The 23697-nt window shown below is 37.2% G+C and overlaps 2 protein-coding genes across 3 annotated transcripts in view; one reads left to right on the forward strand and one right to left on the reverse strand.

The window, feature by feature from the left end:
- The window catches only part of LOC125260280 (E3 ubiquitin/ISG15 ligase TRIM25-like), a 673153-nt gene that overhangs the window by 14055 nt on the left and 635401 nt on the right, over positions 1 to 23697 (reverse strand). The window lies entirely within an intron of this gene.
- Positions 14356 to 15813, forward strand: LOC125260327. Its single transcript, XM_048178650.1, has 3 exons — positions 14356 to 14527; positions 14686 to 15027; positions 15119 to 15813. The coding sequence occupies exons 1-3, from the start codon at positions 14386 to 14388 to the stop codon at positions 15250 to 15252; spliced, it is 618 nt and encodes a 205-aa protein (XP_048034607.1). The 5' UTR covers positions 14356 to 14385; the 3' UTR covers positions 15253 to 15813.

Here is a 23697-nt window from a genome sequence, read left to right on the forward strand (position 1 = left end):
AAAAGATAAAAACCTGCTAATATTTGAGGATTAGTGTTGTCAACCAGCGTTGCCTGCCTTGTTAACATAATTCTGGCTAACATTGCCTTGTTTAAAGATCGCGTTGCAGTTGTTTTGAAGTATTTTTATGTTTTTAAACTTGTATGTTAGTTAAGGGCAATCATGTCATGTTCACTATGGTTTTACAGGGACAGGTGACAGATGATTGATTGTCTTAAAAAACCCATTGCAAATAAGTAAAATGTAAAATTTAATTAAGTGAAATTTAATTAATCTTAATGTTAACAATTCTTATGCACCCCATGCACTTATTATATATACATTCATACACATATATTCAATTCTAAAATAAAACATGATTATACACACATTGACTTTTGCACTGATTTAGTGCAATGGATTTATACATTTATAATAAACTGCATGTCAAGCATTTCATCTGTCCTTTCCTACATGTTCTTGTAGTCTCCGCTATGGTTTGCAGTGCTGCATGAGGATGATCCAGTCACTCAGAGAAAGCAATATGAATGCATGGTTTCCCCACTGACACGGAAAGGAGAAAGTTATGTTCTAGTCAGCAGGAGCAATCTAAATAGAACTAAAGATTGTGCGCCAAGTTGTGTGTTAACTTTTATGTTTATTAAAGGTTTATTAAAAATAAGGAGCAAGGAAAAGCTTGCACAATCCAAGGAGCAGAGACTGGCGGTGACAGCATCATTGCATGGAGTCTTCATGATCTGAATCCCCTTTGTGCTTGTATTGAAAGCAAGATAAAAGGAAACAAAATGGGAGAAATTAAATACAGTAGTAGTATATAATATACAGTTTTGGTATTTAGTATGATTTCCCATTTAGCCTAGTGTGTATATTATATATATATTTATTTATTTATTTTATTTTATTTTTTGCTGCTTTTAAGCAAAGTTTTTTTTATTTTATTTTTTTTATCTCACTTATAAACTTCCCTCTCCCCATCAATCCAAAAATCAGCTGAGCTGACACATAATAGACAGACAACAGAATCACAATACATTCTCGAATATAAATTCTAAAATAAGGATTTTTTTCTTTATTCCCAGGTGAAAAAAATACTATAGTAATTATAGTAAATACCATAGTGTTTTGAACCATACTATAGTAAAGTACTTGAATTAATTTGTTGTGGTAATTATATAGTTGCTGTGATAATAGAACAACTATAGTAATATAAACAAATTACGTTACCCAATACTGTACTAAGTTTTCTACAACTTTAGGGTATATTATACTACAATATACACTACAGTATACTGTAGTAAAAAACTAAAGTATACTACAGTATTTATTACAGTTAATCAGTTCACTATATTGCAGTATGCTGTAGCATTCATTAACAACGTGTTGTAAATACTATAATATAGTATACTACAATTTACTATAGTATGGGTCAAAAACACTATACTATTTACTATAGTATTTTTTCACCTGGGTTGTACATTTAATAAGGAATAAGGATATTCTCATTTTACCACTTTCACCCACCACAAGCCCCAAAGTTATATTTAACTACGTTTAGAAGCATTTTTCTCTAATTACACAACGATGAATAAAGCTGTTTTAAACTATTGTCTAATCTACTATCTGATAACATCCCCTGGAACTATTTATTTAGTGAGCAATATCAGCTAGGATGCTTTAATACACAAGTTAATTTGATTCAGATGTACTGATAATATAAAATCTTATAATTTAAACAGCTTACCTTTTAAAAGTGCATCACAAATGGTCTGTTCTGCTGTAACTCTACGGCGCGGCTGCTACTTCTGGGAACTATTGAGAGGCTCCACGAGCCGCCATTGCTGTAAAAAACCGTTCCATTGGAGTCTATGGAGTTGTCGCAACTCTCTCTCTCTATGGCTCTGGGCTACCTACATAAGGCAAAAAAGTCTGTTTCCAAAGCTTAAAGTTATTAATTCAAGTGCTCTTTTTAACATGAAATATGACAAAAATGCCTTTTTTTAAGATTAGTGTTGTGGCAAAAATCAACTCCGACTCTACTGCATAAGAGACAAACACGTCCAATTGTCTTTAAAGCTTTTATTTCTTGCAAGAAAGGTCAGACATGTCATACAGAAACACAAGTAGCTGCAGAGTGAAAGACCAAGAACGAAAGCTTCCCCTCACTTTTATATCTCTAACCTCCAAGGCTGAAGCCTCTGTCCTTTTACCATATTTGGAACATATCTTAGTGGCTGTAACTTTCCACACATTGTTAGCACAGACATGTTTTTAACATACATCTTGCATGTCCCCATACCATATCTTGCTCTTTCTATTTCTGACATCTATGTTAACACTATGTTAAACATTACCACTTCAGCCAACATCATACCATGTTCCATAAGCATCATATTTCACAAGAATACAGGTAAAAAGCATATGAAAAATTAAAATTTCCACAACAATTAGCATACTATTTTTAATCATTTTTCATTATTACATAGCCAATTTCACATGTCTGTGTTAACCAACATGACATTTGCATCTCAAATATCACCAAATAAGTTATGTAATTTTTTCAAACATGTACTATTTTCAATATTATGTGTCCCTGTTTACACAAAATATATTTATTCACAATAAACCTTTTTTTTTTTTTTTTGTAAATATTTTATGATTTCTGCACGTCCCTCAGTTTGACTTACCACCCCGTCACACTAACTTGTTTTATCTATAAATAATGCTCTGTTCCTTTAAATGACATCACAAAGCCTAAGTGACATCATTTGAGCCTTATAGTCACCAAGAACAAAAGCAGGCAACTATGTACATTTTTTTTTACATTGTTTATTTGTTGCTTTTTCATGTTAGGCAGGGTCAGTCACGCAAAATAGATAGGGAAAACAGTTTTTTATTAATTTTTTTTACATTATTAATACAAAGATAATTATATTTCAGATTGAATGCATGTCTGTTAGGTGAGAAACTTGACCACATGGGAGATTTGTGGACATTTTGGGATGAAATTTACCACCCCGGCACATACCACCCCATCACAAAAACGTCACAAAAACGTAAATTTCATCCCAAAATGTCCCCTGATAAAAATCACATTCTGGGGGGTAAAACTTTTCTTTTTTGGCAAGGTTCCCTTGGTAAAATGTGCATTCCAAGGGCTAAATATCATGTTATTTGGGCTCGCTTCAACCCGTGGACATGAAAAACACCAGTGTAAAAGTAGACCAACCACAGACTTGGCAACACTGTTTGGTTCATTCACTTACTCTCACTCACTCACTCACTCACTCACTCACTTTTTACTCAAATGTTAATACCTCCCCCAGTTTTTAAAGTTTAAAACCAGCAGACCATATAGAGAAACACTTTGTCCATATCACCCCGTCACATCAGTTACCACCCCGTCACATTTACCACCCCGTCACAGGGTCATTTTGTTAAAGGTTTATCGAAAGAAAATGAAATATTACATAAATTAATGTTGAATGATGTTCTTGTTGTGTGGACTGATCAGATGAATGTAACTTTATTTGTATTTTTTAAATGAATTCATTTTTTCAGTACAAACAATGAGGCCATTGAAAGGTCAAATTCATATTTCAAGATTAAAAATCTAAGAATAAAAAAAAACAGACTTTCTATTGATGGTTTCCAAAAAGGGACAGTTTAATATTAGGAAAACATTAGATTTTAAAATCTATTTCTTGTTTTACTACTCCAATGGCAAACATATTTTCCGTGACGGGGTGGTACAAGAATGGCTTCCTTGTCTGAATAAAAAGGATAATATTAATAAAGATTTTGTGCCTGAGGTGGGAAAACATGTTTTTGGAGGAGTAACATATCTTTCAATTTGTAGATTTGTTTAAAAGAAAAGTTTGTTCATAATGAAAATTTTGAAAAATGCAAAGTGGAAATGGCACCCGTTTCGTAGAATGACTCTTACTCCCTCCGTCACCTCACGTACCCCAGTGTGGGAACTACTGATCTAAACAATTGCGATGGCATATCTTACTTTAAATGTAATTCACGAGCAAATATATTAGTACGGTAGGTTTCATACATTATATTCTCTTGTGCAAAAAACAGGAATAAAAGAGACAACAAGCAAGCATATTATTATTATTATTGTATGAATACTAATATCTATTAGTATGAAGCGGGCACACATAAGCGTGATATTCGGTGCAGTCCAAACGGGATATATCACCCTCTGAAGGGTACTTCGGAGTGAAATAATTATGGCTGCCATATTGAAGGGTCGTTCCAAACCGAAGTGCTCAAAATTGGCCACTTCAAAGGGCCCTTCTGAATGAAGGATTTAGAAGGGTACAACTGATGGACACTTCGGGCCCCCATGATCCTTTGCACAGGGAAGTTGTTTGACGTCACAGAATGGAGGTGAGAAGTTCAATTTTACCTATACATGTATGTATAGTATTTTTCTTTCTTTCTGTGAACAAAAAGTACATACGAGTGTAGCAAAAGAGTAGACAAGCATTGGGACATACTAACACGTCGTACAATTGCATCTTTGCTCCCTGTCGCATCCTGTCACTGTAGACTGGGAAACGTTCAAGCTCAAACCTGTGTGCAATGTTTTGCTATGGTTTCCGGGTTGAACGCCATGATTCCTGGTAACGGTGTGCAACGGGTTTGAGATACGTTTTCTCTTGTTTGGTGGGTGTGTCAGAAATGTCACCTAATCAGAATCAACATGTATATAAACCACGCGATATTAAAGAGACAGCTCGCACAGTGGGTCCAAGTAAAGTCGTTGTGAAAACACAAATGTGTTCTCTTTTATTGTGGACGGCAAGGGCAGTGACTGTATCATTGAGTGTATTTTGTAGTATTAAACACGTATTTATACCGACTTCATCAGGCTCCGAAAATTCTTCAAAAAGAAGACAAAGAATGTCCTTCTCAGCTGCCATAGTTTGAAAAACTGAAATCAGGCCACTCAGGTGCAGGGCCCTTTTGTTTTTCTAAGGAGAATCAAAAAAATCTTGAAAATTGGCACACACATTGGAATCTGCGGCCATTAGGACACCGCAAAGGATAGGACCCAGGCGTGTCAGGGGAGCTCGACAGCGCCCCCTTGAATGGTGTCCGAAAACTTGGTCCATATATCAAACACGCTTGCACATACTAGTATAAAACTCGGTACACATTCAATTCAATTCAATTCACATTTATTTGTATAGTGCTTTTCACAATACATATCGTTTCAAAGCAGCTTTACAGAGAATTCATGTCAAAATTACAATTTAAGAAGAATGCAGTTAGCAAATAATGTAATAATTTAGGCAATTAATTTACAATCACTGTTAGCAATTTACTTGAAGGTAGAAGCAATGAGCTCCTGGAAAAAATGAATTACATATTAACAATAATTAGGATATATAGAAATTTAGTAATCCAGATGATTGCGTCTTCTGAAGTCCTCGCAGGAGTTGGCGCCGTCTCTTCATAGGTGTTGGTCATCTGAGGTCTTCTTAAGAGGCTGGATCCAAACTGAAGCTCAAGTCCTCTCTAGTCACCTTGGGATGGGTGTCCCGAGGTAAAACAGAAAAGCAAATAGAGAATAATTAGCTAAAGAATGCTTGGCTAACTGGGTGAGCGAGTCTGAGCCCTGAACATTATCAGGAAGGCTTTTACACATATAGACCTCATCGGGCCTAGCAACTTTCATGCCCTAAGTTAAACGCCACCCCAACAGCATGCTATGGAATTTGATATACTCCTCCTAGGCCATTAATCTGATCACCACCAAACTAGGTCAGCATGAAGTCAAGACATTGAGGATGTAATATTGCGAGTGGATTTTTGATATCTCGAACGGTTTGGCCGTGGTGAGGCAACGAATTTATGGCGAGAAAAGGGAAAAAGGAAGTGTGTTATAACTTCTGCATACATTTATTGATGTTTATGAAACTTCACGAGTGTGTTGGTTGTAGTAGTCCGATCACATGGATGTGACTATTGTGAGTCAAAGTTATAGCGCCACCAACTGGCAGCAAGAAGTGTGTCACTTTCAAAATGCTTTGAGATCACGTCTTATTTTTACCCGATGTGCTTCAAACTTCATTAGAATGATGTCAAGACATAACGAATGTAGACCTGTAAAAAGATTTTTAATATTTTTCAAACACTGTTGCCATAGCAACAGATCAAACTTCAGTATTTGTTTTGGATGAGTTTGAGACTCTTAACATGCTTCAAATTGCATTAAACTTGACTCATATGTCAGGATTGTCATCCAGTAGACATGGGCAAAGCCTTAGAAACGGGCGGAGAGCAGGGCCTCTATAGTGCCACCTTTTGACAAAAGTGGGGGTTTAGTTTAACCTACAGTCACCAAACTCGGTACATACATTGTTCTCATTAAGCCAGACAACGTTCTAATTTACAGGAGTAGGCCTATGTTAAAAAGCGAAAATATACAAAAAATTATGTATAATTTTTTTTTAAAAAATTGTCAAGTTTATAGCTCTCGTTTGTAGTAGTTACAATACTATAGTGCTACAAGTCAAGAGCACTATATGATTTATTTCGAATGTTGAATTCCCAGATTATTTGGGTACACCACCAGGCTAAATAAAGTAATAACGAATAAGTCAATACATAAATACAAACAAGATGGGCAATGTGCCAAATCAGTATCAGCCAGGTATTTATATTTATTTTTGTATTTGTATTTATTTGTATTATTATTGACTGTGCTAGATTTAAGGGCGTTTCAAGCGAACGAGAAGCGTGTAAAGTGCGGAAGCTCAAGCTGGTTGCTGTGGTAACAAACAATGCCCGCTAGAGAAAACATCTGCATCTTTAGGCCTACTGTACAAATATTGTATTACAAACGAGAGCTAAAAACAAAAACAAACAAACAAACCAAAAAAACATTAATGCTTAATTTTTAGTATATTTTCATTTAGGCCTATTTCATTTAAAGGGATAGTTCACCCAAAAATGAAAATTTGATGTTTATCTGCTTACCCCCAGCGCATCCAAGATGTAGGTGACTTTGTTTCTTCAGTAGAACACAAATGAGGGTTTTTAACTCCAACCGTTGCCGTCTGTCAGTCAAATAATGGGAGTGAATGGGAACACCAAACAATAAGAGTCGAAAACACTTCCATAGACAAATCCAAATTAAACCCTGCGGATCGTGACGACACACTGATGTCCTAAGACACGAAACGATCGGTTTGTGCGAGAAACCGAACAGTATTTATATCATTTTTTACCTCTAAAACATTATTAATGTCAGTTAATATGTCAGTTAATATCGGTTAGTGATGTCTGATCGCGGTCTGACAACTGAAGTGATGTCTCACGCTTATACTTCAATGAGTGCAAGACATCACTGCCGTTGTCAGAGTGCGATCAGACCTCACTAACCGAGTGCTGAACGCAGTTGGACATAGTGGTGTTTTAGAGGTAAAAAAATGATATAAATACTGTTCGGTTTCTCGCACAAACCGATCGTTTCGTGTCTTAGGACATCAAGTGTGTCGTCACGAGCCGCAGGGTTTAATTTGGATTTGTCTATGGAAGTGTTTTGGACTCTTATTGTTCGAGTTCCCATCCAAACGCATTATTTGACTGATTTTGTGTTCATTTGTGTTCTACTGAAGAAACAAAGACACCTACATCTTGGATGCGCTGGGGTAAGCAGATAAACATCACATTTTCATTTTTGGGTGAACTATCCCTTTAAGACTTCTCATGTGACATCGATGCACTGCATTCTGATCAGCCTTTTGGTGCTGTTTGTTCCAGGTATGTGTTTTATTTGGTTTTGTTGTGTTCTGTGTTAAAATATTAGCCCCAGCTGACTGTTAGCTATTAACACACATGCTCTTCTGTGTAACTGCGCCATTTTAGGGTTGCCGTTCTTCTGTCCTTATTTCATTTATACTAAATATGTAAAATGATGGTTAAGTTTATAGTTTCTCTGTATTAATGTGAATTGTCTGTATTAGTGTGTTACATTTTATTTTCTTTAAAAAACAATATGTATATATATATATATATTTAATTATTTTATTCATCCTGCTGTATATACAATACATATTGCACAAATCTGTATGTCTTCTGTTCCAGATGTATACCACATTATTATTTATTTTGCTTATTATTTTCATAGTTTACTTATTTAAATGTTCTTTCTGTTCTCATGTCATATGTATGTGTGTACCAAGAGCTCCTGTAGAAAACCACAACACATTTCTTGTGTGTTTGTGCACACCTGGTGAATAAAAGCTCATTCTGATTCTGATATGATATCATGTTTTTATGTTTATGTGTGAATTTCCAAACATTCGGACAGCAGGATCTTTCAAAATTATAATTTACATGTTCCATTTAGCCTAACTAAAATGGAATGAATGGATGAAAGTTCAGAAGTGTTAATTTTCACTTAAAAGCAAAAGATAAATGATTCGCCTTTGATTGCAACGCAACCTGCTACTATGCACAGACTACAACAATAAAAGTCCCTAAGGAAGGACTACTTAAAATTAGTTTGGATCCATGATGCTTTCTTAACTACACTGAACAAAATTATAAACACAACACTTTTGTTTTTGCCCCCGTTTTTCACGAGCTGAACTCAAAGACCTAAGACTTTTTCTATGTACACAAAAGGCCTATTTCTCTCAAATATTGTTCACAAATCTGTCTAAATCTGTGTTAGTGAGCACCTTCTCCACTTCTCACAGGTGTGGCATATCAAGATGCTGATTAGACAGCAGGATTATTGCACAGGTGTGCCTTAGGCTGGCCTCTATAGACCTTATGTAGCCCCGCCCCTTTTCAGCGCTGCGCTCGTTGTCTTTTGACTTCCGGCTTGTATCTCCACAGCAATCTTATGTATTTATGAATGAACTGCTAATTTTAAAATCTTTCCGTTCTACTGACATTTGTTAAAACACCCGCTTTAAACATTGCAATGCTCATGATAACTTTTGTTAACTCTACAACACGTAAATCCACTTCACCAGCTAATTATTCTTCAACAGCGATGCCATAGAAATGTACAGGGCTACCGCGAAAACGGAAGTTCAAAGACAATATTCTAAAGATGGCGGCGCGCATGTTTCTCTGGAAAATAAGGTCTATAGAGGGTATGCACGTGACATCACCATCGACCGTTATAACTGCGGTCATGCCCGCCAAGTGGCACAAAGACTGAGCGGCAGCATTGGTTTTCAGTGTGAATGCAGTGAAAAACACACAAAACATACTCAAAACAGGAAAGAGCTTTCTGATTGACTGTACTTGACATTTGATATTCAATAGTATTCTTGACATTTATTCAACAGTGCTTTGCATTGACACTATTCTTGAAGAGCTGCTGTGCAGCCAAATTATGTACCAGTTATCACTGTAAAGCTGCTTTGACATGTAAGGCCTGCCCAGTCGGCCCAACGGCGGTTTCCCACCGGGCGGGGAAGGTTTCTTGCGCGTTCGGTCTTTTCAGTGTGGCAAAATAGTTTAATTCCAATTAAACGTTTATCTGACTCCATTTTATTGTGACCTCAAATTTAGGTTTGAATGCCAATTGATAATTGACAATTTATACGATAATTTATCTAGACATTTGATTATTCTATTTAACTCTTTACTCTTATTGTACTCGTTCATTCGGATTCCTATAACGCTTTGAGTCTCGCACCGGCCGGGCATGCGATCTCATACGCACAATCTCGTCAGTCTTGGTCATTAGACAGAGGCAATGACTAATATTCTAGAGGCCGTACCCACTTTGCTCATTCTAGAATACGTTTATTTAGTCCCCATAGATCTGAACACACCGAATTAAGGTAAGATTACTTTAACTAGGGCCATGACCATTACCATAAAATCAGGCTGACCAATTTATCTTCCTCTAGTGGTAACTTTGGTTTACCCACAGACACTTAGTTAGAATAATCTCACCATAACCAGAGGTTGAGGCCCACCCTGTTTAGATTGATCTAGCAACACTCTGTTGCTCTAAAAGGAAAAACCCATTATTAGCCTACACAGTCTAAGTATACTTAACTAATGACAATGTGCTAGTCGGAGCTCTAAAACATCAGTTGGTGTGCCCCACTGCTCCACCTAAACTGTACTTTATTCCGTTACTAACCTGAGCGTAGATTTGTGGGGTTATGGACTTAACGTAATCTACTAGAGTCAATAATTTCAGAGTAAGTCAGAATAAAGTCAAATGTAACAATTTATTAGTCAGGTAAATGTATCATGCCAATTACATAATCATCTCAAAGATGGTCAATACAAACATCAAATGCTCAGGAACAGAGTAAAAGATGCATACCTGACATTAGAAAAATGCACATTGATGAGTGTCTGAAGGACTCATCTGCACAGGATCGAGCCCTGAGCCTCCTGCAACATCTCTTTAAATACTCAGACCAAGACAGAAACTTCTTTCAAATGGAAACATGACTTCACAATAGTAATTTGCATTAATCAGGGTCCCAGACTGAGTAGTTTACACCTTTTGGGGACAGAAGTGCATTTGCATGAAAGACCCTGTGAAGGTGGACACACCCACTATAGGGGGCAAAATAACTCTTAAAATCTTTAAACCTTTATTACCTTCTGGTTTACTTCTGTGGGAATGAGACCTTTGTACCAGTCGCACTGAGACATTTCAAATGATACCAAACATGTATAATGTTGCATGATAACTGTTCACATTAAACCATATAGATTTTGGGTGAATTTCAGGTCATCTTTGCATGTAGAGAGAAGAGGGGGTGAAGGGAGGGAGATGTAGATTAAGGCATTGCTGAGGTGTGATCGACTCTGTGATTACGTCTCAAATGGGGATGCTAATTTTGCAAGAGAGAGTTTGAATGTTAATTTCCTTTGTTTTCTCAACGAGTAGCCCTTTCTCAGTCCAGACAGTCCGGCATTAGTCTTACAGACACAATCTGCATTGTAAAAAGCGCTATATAAATAAAGGTGACTTGACTTGACTGTACAAATAGCTTTGACACAAAACCTGAGGTATATATTTAAAGACTGCCGAAAGCTACAGAAAAAAAGAAGCAAATGGATCACTGCAATTCACAGAAACAGCTGGACTCCAGCAGAGAAACATTGCAGTTATCATTTTGTGTCAAATTGTTGGATTTTGAGGTAAAATCATACCGTATATATTGTATTGTTATATATTATGTTAACAACTCATCAATTAAATATTTACCATCTTATATTCTGCATAATGTGTTTTTAAATAAACTGACAAAAACTATACTATAAAACTATATATGTTTTAGGGCTGGACAATATGACAATATATATAACATTGATATAAGTGATTATGCAGATTGTTATTATAAAATATTCACAAGCAGATTTGCTTTATGTATTTCCCTGGTGTCGAAATCAGGCACATATAAATGTCAGGAAACACAACTCCTGGCTGCATGTCAATATTCATGGATTAGGTTTATTTGACATGTTATAAGGAACACTTTCGAGCTCAACCTTTAGTGTAATCGTTTGTTTTACTCGTGTTTTCGCAGTTTCCCCTATTAAATCCAGTCATGCAGCAGCTGAGGGAGCGCGTTCCTGCGGGAAAGTGACGTCGATGCATACCCTCTATAAAAGGCCACTCTAAAATGTGCAGTTTTATCACACAGCACAATGTCACACATGTCGTGCAGTTTTGAGGGAGCATGCTGACTGCAGGAATGTCCACCAGAGCTGTTGTCCGTGAACTGAATGTTCATTTCTCTACCATAAGCCGTCTCCAAAGGTGTTTCAGAGTACATCCAAGGCTAAGCGTATCCCATCATGCATTATGTCTGGGAACTCACATGCTCCGAAATCACGAGATGTAAAGGAAAACGTGATAAGTTAAATTAATTATATAATATACTGTAATTATGTAGTAAAATATAAAGTGTTGTGTTTTTTATTGATGCAAAGATGAGTGGGCTGTGTGTATTTTGTACAACAATTGCGACTGCTGTTTATCACTTAAAGAAGCACCACAATTTTAATATTGTGTCTTCTGTTAGTTATGTATAGCGACTGAACAGACATTTAGAAGTGTATTTTAAAATGCAGAGTATTGAAAATAATGTTTTACAAGACTTTAAAGTGTGTCTCATCGGGTAATCAAACGTTCTACACAAACTTGTGGTCTTCACGCCCACTTGAGCCAAATACAGGAAATGACAGGAAATACGTCATGTAAGTAGAGAAGTGGTCAAAGTGCAAAGACTGCAAGTGTGGGTATTTGGACAGGAACAAAAGAAAGAACCGTTATAGTCTCTGTCATTACAGTTTTCTGCACTTCCCTGCAGTCTTTCAGATCTCTCTGCGTTGGTGTTTAGCGGGTGTTTGATCACCCTCATCGCTGTCGGTCGGGAGAGTGTGGTTCAGAAAAAAACAGCAATATTCATCAAAATCAGATTTTGATTTTCAGTATGAAGAACGCTTTCAAATTGTTTCAGATTTTTCTACTACTGTGCGGTAAGTTCATGATTTCTGTTTATTTTTCACATTCGGTTTTACTCAGAAATGAGTAAAACACTGGAAACAGTACGATCAGTATGATGGCCAACATGGTCCTGGAAACCCAGAGTCATGCAGAGTTTTGCTTCAAATGAAACACATCTAAACAGGCTAATCTAAGTTTCAAGAGTTACTAGGGAGCTACGGGCAGGGGAGATTTTATTGATTTATTTAATTATTTTTTACCATGGTTGAACATAAATCTACAGGACATTCATCCAGATGAATTTGTACATACTGTCCTCACATATGTTTAATCACTTGTCTCCTGCACTTTTATTCAATCGTAGGTGCTCTCTGGCTGAATTGAAGCTGTTTAAGAATAAATTAAATACTAACAAACAGATAAAGCAGTTCAGATAAAGATGATGGACAGGAAGGGAAATGAACACAGATAATCACTACTTTAAATGATCTTTTGACCAAAAATTCAGACATAACATTTGCTTAGCTTTCGCACTGTGCATTTCAAACAAACAATCATATTTTACTTCTTTTGTAGCGAGCTGAAATGTTCAAGACTCTGTCACAGCTGAACTAACAAATTCAAACCCACTTCAGAGGTTCAGGGAAGGGACTAAATAAATACATAGAGCGAGATAAAGTTAGTGCTGGGTTTGATATTTGCTTAGGCTGCTTGAGGGACTGTCTGCAAATTACCCTCACAGTGCAAAATGAAGTCCAATAATTAATTCAAATTAATGTTTACAGGGCTATGGTAAATGCCTAGTGGGTAAACTGACTGATTATATGTTGCCAGTATGTCACTTTAGACCAGGGATGGACAAACTCACTGTCCTGCAGAGTTCAGCTCCAGCCCTGATCAAACACACCTGAACCAGCTGATCAATTCCTTCAGGATTACTAGATTCATCAGGGTTGGGAGTAAACTATGCAGGGCAGTGGCTCTCTAGCCCGTCCCTGCTTTAAACAGCACCTCCCCTGATGTACGTACAGTACACACAAACATGTTCAGAAAAAAATACAGCAATTTACCAAAATTATTTTGTTTTCATGTTCCAAAGGTTGTGATACACTCCTGAAAAATGTATTTGAAGTGTAACTTGATTGTCCCATTGGTTTACATGGAGATGGTGGGCTTTATGACAGGCAGCCACCAGGGGGCGATTGAAACGATTCGGCTTCACTTGTTTTCAGGACATGTGTGCCACACCCGGTGCTGACCCACAGCATTTGATATTTGTTCATAGCATATTATTCAGTGCACTTAAGAAATGTGGATATTCAGAGTGACATTTTGGTTCTTATTGGTGCAAGTTATTTTTGACAGAGACCAGTTCTGTAATTGTGTCTCCTGAGGGATTACTGTTTTGGTGTTATATTGTGTAACTTTGAGAGTGTGATTATGTATTACCTCCCAATCTTAACATTTGTTGGGGAATTACACAGTTTTACATGCTGTACTGTATTAGTTCTGTAAAAAATAATAAAAATAGAGCGTTCAGACAGAGGGTGAAAACCCAATTTTGCAGACCCCATAATCAAAATTATGAACCCATAAATGAGCATAAATAGGGGCCTTGTAATAAGTCAAATTGTGTTTATAAGTCAAGATTGATTTCTGTTGAACTCTGTTCAGTAACATGAGCAGCAGTGTTATATGAGTTTAATCTCTGAGAAACTGTTTGTGTTTGTTCTGCAGGAGTGTTTGGTGCTGAAACAGATGAAGAGAAGACCGTGATGGAGGGAGATTCAGTCACTCTAAACCCTGATCTTACTCAAATACAGGGAATTATTCAGTTACGGTGGAGGTTTGGAGATTCACATTCAGTCATTGCTCTAATCGAGGAAAATTACATTTCACTGTCTCCCAGTCTCCCTGAGATGTTCAGAGACCGACTGAAGCTGGATCAGACTGGATCTCTGACAATCACAAACATGAGAACTAAACACTCTGGACTTTATACACTAGAGATCAACCACAAAACTGGGACCTTACCTTTGGTTTTCAGAGTTACTGTCTATGGTGAGGACACTTTTATTTATGAATAATTAGATGTTTTGAAGTTTATTGTAGTTTTGTAAATTAAAATGAATTAAGTAAACTAATTGACTGTTGAAGTTATTATTCTAGCACCAGTAACTGTGTTTAATGTTTAATATCTGTGAATCTGTCTCATGCAGAGTCTCCAGCTGTTATTGATGCTTTTAAAGGTGAAATGAAGAGTGTATCAGAGACGGAGGGAGAATCTGTCACTCTTCAGACTGATACTGAAACACACGGAGATGAGCTGATAGTGTGGAGGTTTGGAGATGAAGAAAAACTCATAGCTAAACATGATCTAGAGGCCAAGAGTCCACCATTATATGATCCTGATGAGAGATTCAGAGACAGACTGAAGCTGGATCATCAGACCGGATCTCTGACCATCACAAACATCAGAATCACAGACTCTGGAGTTTATAAAGTGAAGATCAGCAGCAGCAAACAGACTTTATACAAGAGATTCACTGTTACTGTCAGCCGTAAGTAACTATATATTATAATTGTTTTGTGTGTTTGTTTTCACAAACTCAACAATATTTATATTTTTATGTTGCTCATTTCTTTTCTCAGAAGGCTGTTGTGGCTTTACTGAAGCTGTGATCCGATTGGCTCTCTCCGCTCTGGTGGGCGTGGCTACTGTGGTTGTTCTGGTTTATGACATCAGATCCTGCAGTCTTCAACAGAAGAAGAGCATGCAGAAATAACCATCAAAGTTAAGTTTGTTGATATCAAGACTAGGATCAGGCTGTGATCACATAAAATAATGTGTTGTTTCTATGTTCAGTCACTAGTAGGCGCTACAGCAGGATCTGTAGGAGAGACTCACTGAGAGAGTCATGTTGATCCATCAGAATTCAATCGTCTCATTTATGGCAAAACAACACAAGAACAGATGATGTTTAGTGTGGTTCTCAACCTGCGCCTGTCACAAATGCCAAAACTGCCCATTATCTGCTGACCACACTTAAAAATTACAGTTTCACTATTTTTAATTTAAATTAAAATGGATTAAATGAATATAAGTTTGTACAGTATTTTTTATTATTATTTTCTACAGACTTCTATATTATCACCTGTAAATATATTTTTGACAAATTAAGGCATTTTATTTTGCATATCTATCTTTTCACATTGTTTTTGGTAAGTTTAAACTGTATTTTGTTTTCTTTATTTTTGTGTTAGGAAGTGTAGAGGTTAAACAAAGAGATTGTTCTGTTTGTTATTTTGGCCTTGTCTGCCCCTGACAACAAACCCTTATTATGAAATAAAACTTATTTTTTTCGGCATGTCTCTGGTAGTGAGACTCTTTCTTCATTTTCCTGCTTCAGCTGACCCCATACGGTCATGACAGGCCTGTAACACGCCGTCATTGTTTGGTTTCGATGCTGTTGAACAGAATTTACAGTGTGACAGAAATAAAACACTGTGTGTGCCGTCAGAAAACACTGTCTCTTCTGTGTGTGTGTGATATAATAATAATATTATCTGTTAATACCATAACATTAGATCTGATTGGTTTTCATTGGTGACGTCATATGTAAATGTGGCCCGTGAGACTTGCTCTTGGACCACAGTGCGGCACACTGGGAAAAGGTTGAGAATATCACTCATATTTCAAGAGCATAGTTGTATAATCTTCAAAACTGTTTAAAATAAGCACATTCAAATGTAGTTGTTCATTATTAAACGCAACATTTCCAAAGCACTGGTCAGTTTCTGCTCTGGGTTTCACACTTCATCTCTCTCACACATTCACATGCATAAAAGCAGAAGTAACTGCAGCTTTAGACACTTTTAGCTCCTGAGAGCTTCAGTGTCATGAAAGGATGCTTATCAACATTTATTTTATCAGAAGAGCATTAATCCATAGCGTGTAAATCATTAAAGTGTCTCTAAACGAGGGGTGTCCAAACCTGTTGCTGGAGGGCCACTGCTCAAATCCAGTTCAGATTAAAACAAAACTAGATCAACATGTCTGATGATCCATGTACAGTGAATTATAGCAAAAATAAATCAACAAAGACTGTAATAATCATTTCTGACTGACACTGAGACACACAGATCTCTGTAAAGCTGCTTTGAAATATGTATTGTGACATCAATAATAAATACATGATCTGTAAATAAGTCTGTCTCACATTCACACTGTTTGAAAGAATTTATTAATTCAGAGTGAAACGATTCAGGTTTTACTTCATCTAGACAAGACTGAATTTCACTAGTTTATGTGTTTCATGAAAACACAATGTAGCTAAAATAATAAAAAGAAATGTAAAGTCCAGGTGTGTGTTGATGTTGTTTTCTGAGTGTCCAGCAGGAGGCGCCAGATATCCATTATATTGAGATTATCAGTGTCAGTGATTCGATCACGTGGAACCGAAAGTGAAAGTACATCTGAACAGCATACAAAAGCAGTCATTTTAACAGCACAGTGTCGACTGATTTCTGTATTAGAAGTAATAAAATGATCTTACTTCATATTTTTGTTTTGGGTTTTCCTTCTTTTTTTTCTGACAAATGCCGCCGTCACCTTTCCTCACAGGTCCTGCTCCACAAAAGATCTGCAAACATACAGAAATCAAGAATCAGTAAAGTGCTGTAATAACTCTGTTTATATTACAATAATTAAAATAAACTACAACTTAAGATTTAAATAGACTTTGTATTCATTTCTGTAGTATCGTCACTCAAAGCCTTTGATGGCTTCATTCCTTCATCACCGGATAAACACACATGATCATCTGTCCCTGTAACATCAGACAAGATTCAAGTTTCCTCTGAGATTTATGTGCTCAAATCTACATTCACATGTTGATGATGTGTTACTCACTCTTTATCCAATACAAATGTTCCTTATTTTATTAACAGTACGAATGGAAAATAAAACAGATAAGTTATGTCTAGTTAATTGTAGATTTGTTTATTTACATTATTTTCATTCATGTAATGTAAACAGTGTTGACAACAGTGAATAACAGCACAAACACATCACTCATTAGCCATACTTAAAGATGTTCCTGTCAGATGTTAAATAAACATTTAGTGATTTATCTTTAACATGTATATGGTTTAGAATATGTAAATCCACTTCAGAGAATTAAGTAATGTGTGTTTACTAGAGATCTGTTATCTATACATAATAAATTGTGTTTTTACAGTAAAATAACAACTATAGTGTGTAGCATCTTTACACATTCAGCGGTTTACTCTACAGTAGCTCAACACATGTGACTTTAACACAAGAACCGTGTTTTTGGTTTTCAATAGGGATGAGTAGTTCAACACCCAGTGTCGACACACGTCTTGAGTTTGACACACACTAGTGCTCTGAAACATTGCTTGAAATGTGGCTGTCACGTGACCTGTGGAAATTAAGCTTAGGTGTTTCACTGACACGTCACGTCGGGCTCAAACTAACACATATTTTCTAAAGCTGGTGATGTGATATCCTAAAAAAGTAGCCTCCTAAGCTCCAGCACAGTGAACCAAATAATATTCTTGAATATAAATATGAAATTGCATTTGTATGTGTGTTATTTTTTTAATTGTGCATATTGTTTTGTAAGTTATACACACAAAAAAATTGTGCAATGGAAAAAAATCACAGACCTAATGTTTTATTGTCTTTATTTAGACAATCGGCACATTTTCAGTACTCACATTTGACAGCATCTGCGTCACTTTTCTCCTCCGTGTTTGATTATGATGTACCCTCTCCCGTGGCCTCCTGGGATAGAAAAGTATCCAGCGAGGAACACTTCAGAATCTGGGCGGAAGTAGTAGATCATCCGGGAACTCCTCGACTACTCATTAATGATTACTTTGGTTTCTGACATACTTATTCGCTCACCTACTGCTTTCCCCCTACTATATAGTAGAGAAGTAGGCGGTTTCGGACGCAGCCACTGACTCTGATTTGGGCAAAGGTCACTTCTGTAGTGAAGTATAAAGCTGCATGTCATTTGGAGAGTGACCACTAGAGGGCAACAAAGAGCCTTCCTCTCAAGAGTGTTGTCGGGGTCCAAATTTGGATCGAAAATATGCGGCCGAAACAGCAATTTTACGCACTTATCTAGAAGGGAACCTTATATAGGCCTACGCAAATTTGTGTCTAACTTAGAATTTAGACCAGCTAAAATATATTGTTAGACCAAAAACATCTTATCAATTAATTAAGTAATAAAGACAAAGTAATAAATTTAATTAAAACAGAAAGACGTCTATTGCTTCAGCCTTATTCAAAGGCCGCGGAAACATGAGTTCATTTGTTACGCAATCCATTCCACATGTTTTTCTTCCTATTTATTAAATATAGGCAATTGGTTGATGAAACATTGATTGAAATTAAGATACAGTTTCTACAAAACGAAATTCACTTTAAAGAAAGACTTACTATAAAACAAAACTTAATGAAGTGGTCAAACTTATGTCTGACCCGCTGCATGTGTCTCCCGACATTGCGCATCCGTCATGCTATTCACTTTTCATAATATGTGAAATTTTAAAAAATAATATAAGGCTACAGCTCAATATTTAAATATACATATGAAACTAAATTGGCTACATTTTTATCCCTCTGGCCGACGAAAGCGCCGGCGCGTTCTGATGGATTTTTTCCTCATGACAGCTGAAACAACTTAAAACAGGCCTTCCGTCATTTTTGGCGATAGCCTACAGATTGATGCAAGACTACAAATGGTCTACTTTTATTTGTGTACGCTCACAATAACAATAAAACCGTGTATTTTTGTAAAATAAAAATAAATATAAAAACAGGGTGCGCTTTCAGTTGTTTTTCTGCGATAATCTTTCTGAAACGTCTCAAAAGTGAACTTAAACTCAGCGAATAGTTGTACCTAAAAGAAAGAAACATCTCCATTCGATAAGAAATTCGTAGGTCTGTGTTAAATAAGAGGCGATCTATCCGCTGGAATGTGTTGTTTCTGAAATCATGGCCAGTGCTCGTTGCTGCTGTTATCGGTTCTCTTGGCGCTCGTGCACATGAGCTCTTGATGTACAATCACTGAACACTAGGGACGTCCAGATCCGATCACGTGATCGGAAATCGGGCCCGATCACGTGGTTTCAGACTCGATCGGAATCGGACGTTACCTCCCGATCAGGACTCGGATATATAGTATTAGGGGTGCAACGGTTCTCAGTAAAAAAATCGAACCGTACGAATGACGACGCATCTATTGGTTAATATGGTTTGTTTAAAATAGAAACGTGGAAAACGACAGACAGAGTTCAGATAATGTATGTTTCAGTCGATGGATGCGCAAAACGTTACAACAACGATAATCAGAAAGCATGGATAAAACAGTCACTCTTTGTAAACTGTTAACTGCGAGTGCCGTCTGCTCTAATGTCCAGTCATTTACGCCGTCATCACCCGGGTGTTGATACAGGTGAGACCTGAACAGCACACGTTGCTGTCTGTGTTTAAACTAACTAATTTAAGCCTTGCTGATTTAAACCTTCAAGAACAAGACGCGAAAGAGAACTCGCGCGCGCGCTGTGAGAAGATTTGTGTGCGCTGATCCGAAGCGCGCACACGCTTATTTCAGTCAGCGCGCAAATACTGAGTTCTCTTTCAAGTCTTGTGCTTCAGCGGACAAATTCATACAAAATTATGTCAACATGCCCGTCTTGTCGAGTATCCTAGCAAACATAGTCAGTTATGACTTAAGTGAACGTATATTAGTCGAGAAAGACAGCGCATGTGTAAGAGTATATGTACTGGATCGTGCATGTCTTAAAGGGGAAAAAAATATTCCTGCTGCCTGTTTTTAATGTTAAACAACAAATAACAAAGAAATCACTCACTGCTCTTGACTGAATAGTTTTTGTAACTTCAATAATGATTAATCTTTATTTATTTGATACAGTAAAGATAATATGCAGTGATATTTTATATTTGATTACTTTATCAATTTTCTGTACGTGAAAACGACTGTTAGATACCTGAAAAACCTGAAAAGCACTGTTCCTGGATCCTGGATCTGTTTTTTCGCTCTTCTTTATTCTTTTTCATGTATTATAGAAGTATCGGATCGGGACTCGGTATCGGTAGATACTCAAAATCAAATGACTCGGACTCGGACTCGAGGGCAAAAAAACGTGATCGGGACATCCCTACTGAACACCTTTGGTTATAATTAGAGAGAGAGAGAGAGAGAGAGAGAGAGAGAAAAAAGCAAAGATATAAGGGCGGATTAGAACCCAGAACCTCAGAAACGTTGGTATAAATGACTAGCAGGGGCTTTCTCGGAAAATAAAATAGCATGAGCTTACCCGATCACACTTGTCTGCTTGTGATATGATACATGGAAACGGACCCTTACTGTTGATGCCCAAATCATCCGCATATGCGCAAGAGGTCAGTTATTGGGCTGAGGTTCTCACTAGAATTGTGGATGTGACACTCACACTTGCATCTTGCAACTTAGCGTTTCATCAGGAGAAAATTGCTGAATTAAACAATGGATTTCTTTGTCGCTCATAGAACTCCTTGCGAGATATGACCCGATATTACAAAGGCTGCTAGAAAGTAAAAGCAGGATAAACTATTTAAGTCCTCGCATTCAAAATGAAATCATTAATATGCTTGCTCAAAAAGTAAAAGGCCAAATTGTGAAAGAGATAAAAGATGCTGACTTTTACTCTCTTATAATGGACACAACACAAGACATCTCCAAAGTAGATCAGCTGAGCCAAGAGCTCAGATACATCACCATCCCAAGGATCACAATGAAACACCAACAGAGGTCAAAATTAACCAGAGCTTTTTGGGCCTCCTTGCAGTACATGACCACGGTGCTTTGGGGATAGAAAATGAAATAGTGAAGCTTTTAGAGTCTGAAAGCATATCTATACACAAGTGCCGAGGTCAGGGATATGATGGTGCCAGCGCAATGAGTGGAGCATATTCTGGCGTTCAGAAACGCATTCTAGCAAGGGAGCCAAGTGCAATTTACATCCACTGCGCTTCCCATAACCTGAATCTTGTTCTCAACGACGCCTGCCGGAATGTGACAGAGGTGCGTGGATATTATGACACCATACAAAAGCTTTATGTCTTCTTTAGTGGGAGCATAAAGAGGTGGGAACTGTTAGAGGGCATCTCTCCAATTCATCTGGCCAGCGCACTTTGAAGCGTATATGCCCAACGCGCTGGGCATCCAGAAATGACGCGATTGAATCTTTGCGATTTCGCTATGCGGATGTTTTACAAGCGCTCAGTAAAATCTTTCTTATAAGAAACCCGATGAGCGTGCAGAAGCTATGGGTTTGAAAAAAGGCAATGGAGAAGTTCGAGTTTGTCATGCAGGGCAAAATTTTGGAGACTGTAAACGCTGCCTCACGTGCCCTCCAAGATAAAAACATGGACATCATGCTGACCAGCACTCCTTGGGAATGCATTAGACACACTCACCAAACTAGTTTGAGAGCGTACATGCTACAGCAGAAGCACTGGCGGAATCATGGGGCAGTGGTTCTTCATTTACTCAAGCGCGCGAGGCGCATTAAAACACACTTTGAAATGTGCGAAGACCAGCGTCTGCAAAACGCCAAAGAGTACTTTAGGGTGTCAGTTTTTTGTGCAACAATCGACACATGTACAGGGCAACTTAAACGCAGGTTCTGTGGGATGAATGAAGTGGCAAAGCCCTTTGGGTTTTTGTGCCCTGGTCCACTTCTGCGCTTCTCTGACAACAAACTATTTCAAATGGCAAACACTTTAGTGGTTCAGTACACTGACGACTTGTCATCAGAATTTGCCATGCAGTTGCTATCGTTCAGAAATGCACAGAAGCCCGCAATAGGGGAGAGCGGGGCTGGTTGGGTCAAGGGTTGGTTGGCATGCAGTTAAATCCCAGTACACTAGGGGGCGCTGCCACAAAAATCTAACATTAAAATGACTGCCCTCTTGACCAGACCACACCCATTTACTGAAATCATTCATCTGTCACTAAATATTGAGATGAGGACAACTTTTCTATTTTAGCGTCTCAAAACAAAAAAAAGTTCTCCCCACTAAATATACTGTAGAACTGTGATAGATAGAGATATATAAAATGTAAGGATTTCACTTTATAGAGATAGGAATCATCTATATTTTGACAGGAAATTTACAAGTTTCTGATTAGCTATGCAATGTGGCTAACATCATGTCAGTAAAGAGGTGTGGATGGGGCTGGTTGGCACACTGATTTGGGGGTTGGTTGGCACATAGCCATTTGGTTAAAAAAATATTAATTTATGTATTTTACATATTAAAACATAATGAATATAATGTAATATAATATAATGAACTAACTTATGTATGAAATAATTTTCTTTTAGAAGTCAAAATGGTCAGAAAATATTTAAGAACAACGGAGAGAGGAAAGACTGTGTCAACCAACCCCATCCACACCTCTTTACTGACATGATGTTAGCCACATTGCATAGCTCATCAGAAACTTGTAAATTTCCTGTCAAAATATAGATGATTCCTATCTCTATAAACTGGAATCCTTACATTTTATATATCTCTATCTATCACAGTTCTACAATAGATTTAGTGGGGAGAACTTTTTTTTCTTTTGAGACTGCATTATTTCTGTTACTCCTAATACTACACATGCACACACACACACTCCACACGTAGCCTACAAACTGCTGTTTAGTTCAAATAAATATACGATCTGGTTTGTTTTGAGTTTTATAGGAATAGCCGGCCTGGAGAAGTTTGTCTTCAGTGCCACGCATACACACACACATACAAACTATTGTTTAGTTCAATTAAATACAATCTGTGGAGAAAATGGGCTGAAATTCTGTTGAATGTTTTTCTGTTTTGAATTAAATTTTTAAGTTTTTTACATTTGTCACCTCATTCTTTGTAACTATAGCATCTGTGCCATACTGGGGGCTGGTTGGCACAAGTGCACAACATGAATTAATGATGAATTTTAAAGGAAATGGGAATCATTCCAGAACATTAAATATATCTGTTGATTAGTTGAGATCATAACCTTTCAGTTGATACTGGTTTGACTATTTTCACATATAGCATGACTGAGAAATATGACAGAGAGTGAAAAGTGTGCCAACCAACCCCGCTCTCCCCTACATGAGATTGAGCATGGCTCTATTGCAGA

The sequence above is a fragment of the Megalobrama amblycephala genome, linkage group LG24 (assembly GCF_018812025.1).
Source record: "Megalobrama amblycephala isolate DHTTF-2021 linkage group LG24, ASM1881202v1, whole genome shotgun sequence".
Classification (NCBI taxonomy): Eukaryota; Metazoa; Chordata; class Actinopteri; order Cypriniformes; family Xenocyprididae; genus Megalobrama; species Megalobrama amblycephala.

What these genes read in the sequence shown, in the direction of transcription:
- LOC125260327 (XM_048178650.1), top strand. Translation starts at nt 14,386, where the DNA reads ATGTTCAGAGACCGACTGAAGCTGGATCAGACTGGATCTCTGACAATC. An exon ending in TTTCAGAGTTACTGTCTATG is followed by an intron (nt 14,528 to 14,685) that starts GTGAGGACACTT and finishes TGTCTCATGCAG; the next exon opens with AGTCTCCAGCTGTTATTGAT. An exon ending in ATTCACTGTTACTGTCAGCC is followed by an intron (nt 15,028 to 15,118) that starts GTAAGTAACTAT and finishes TTCTTTTCTCAG; the next exon opens with AAGGCTGTTGTGGCTTTACT.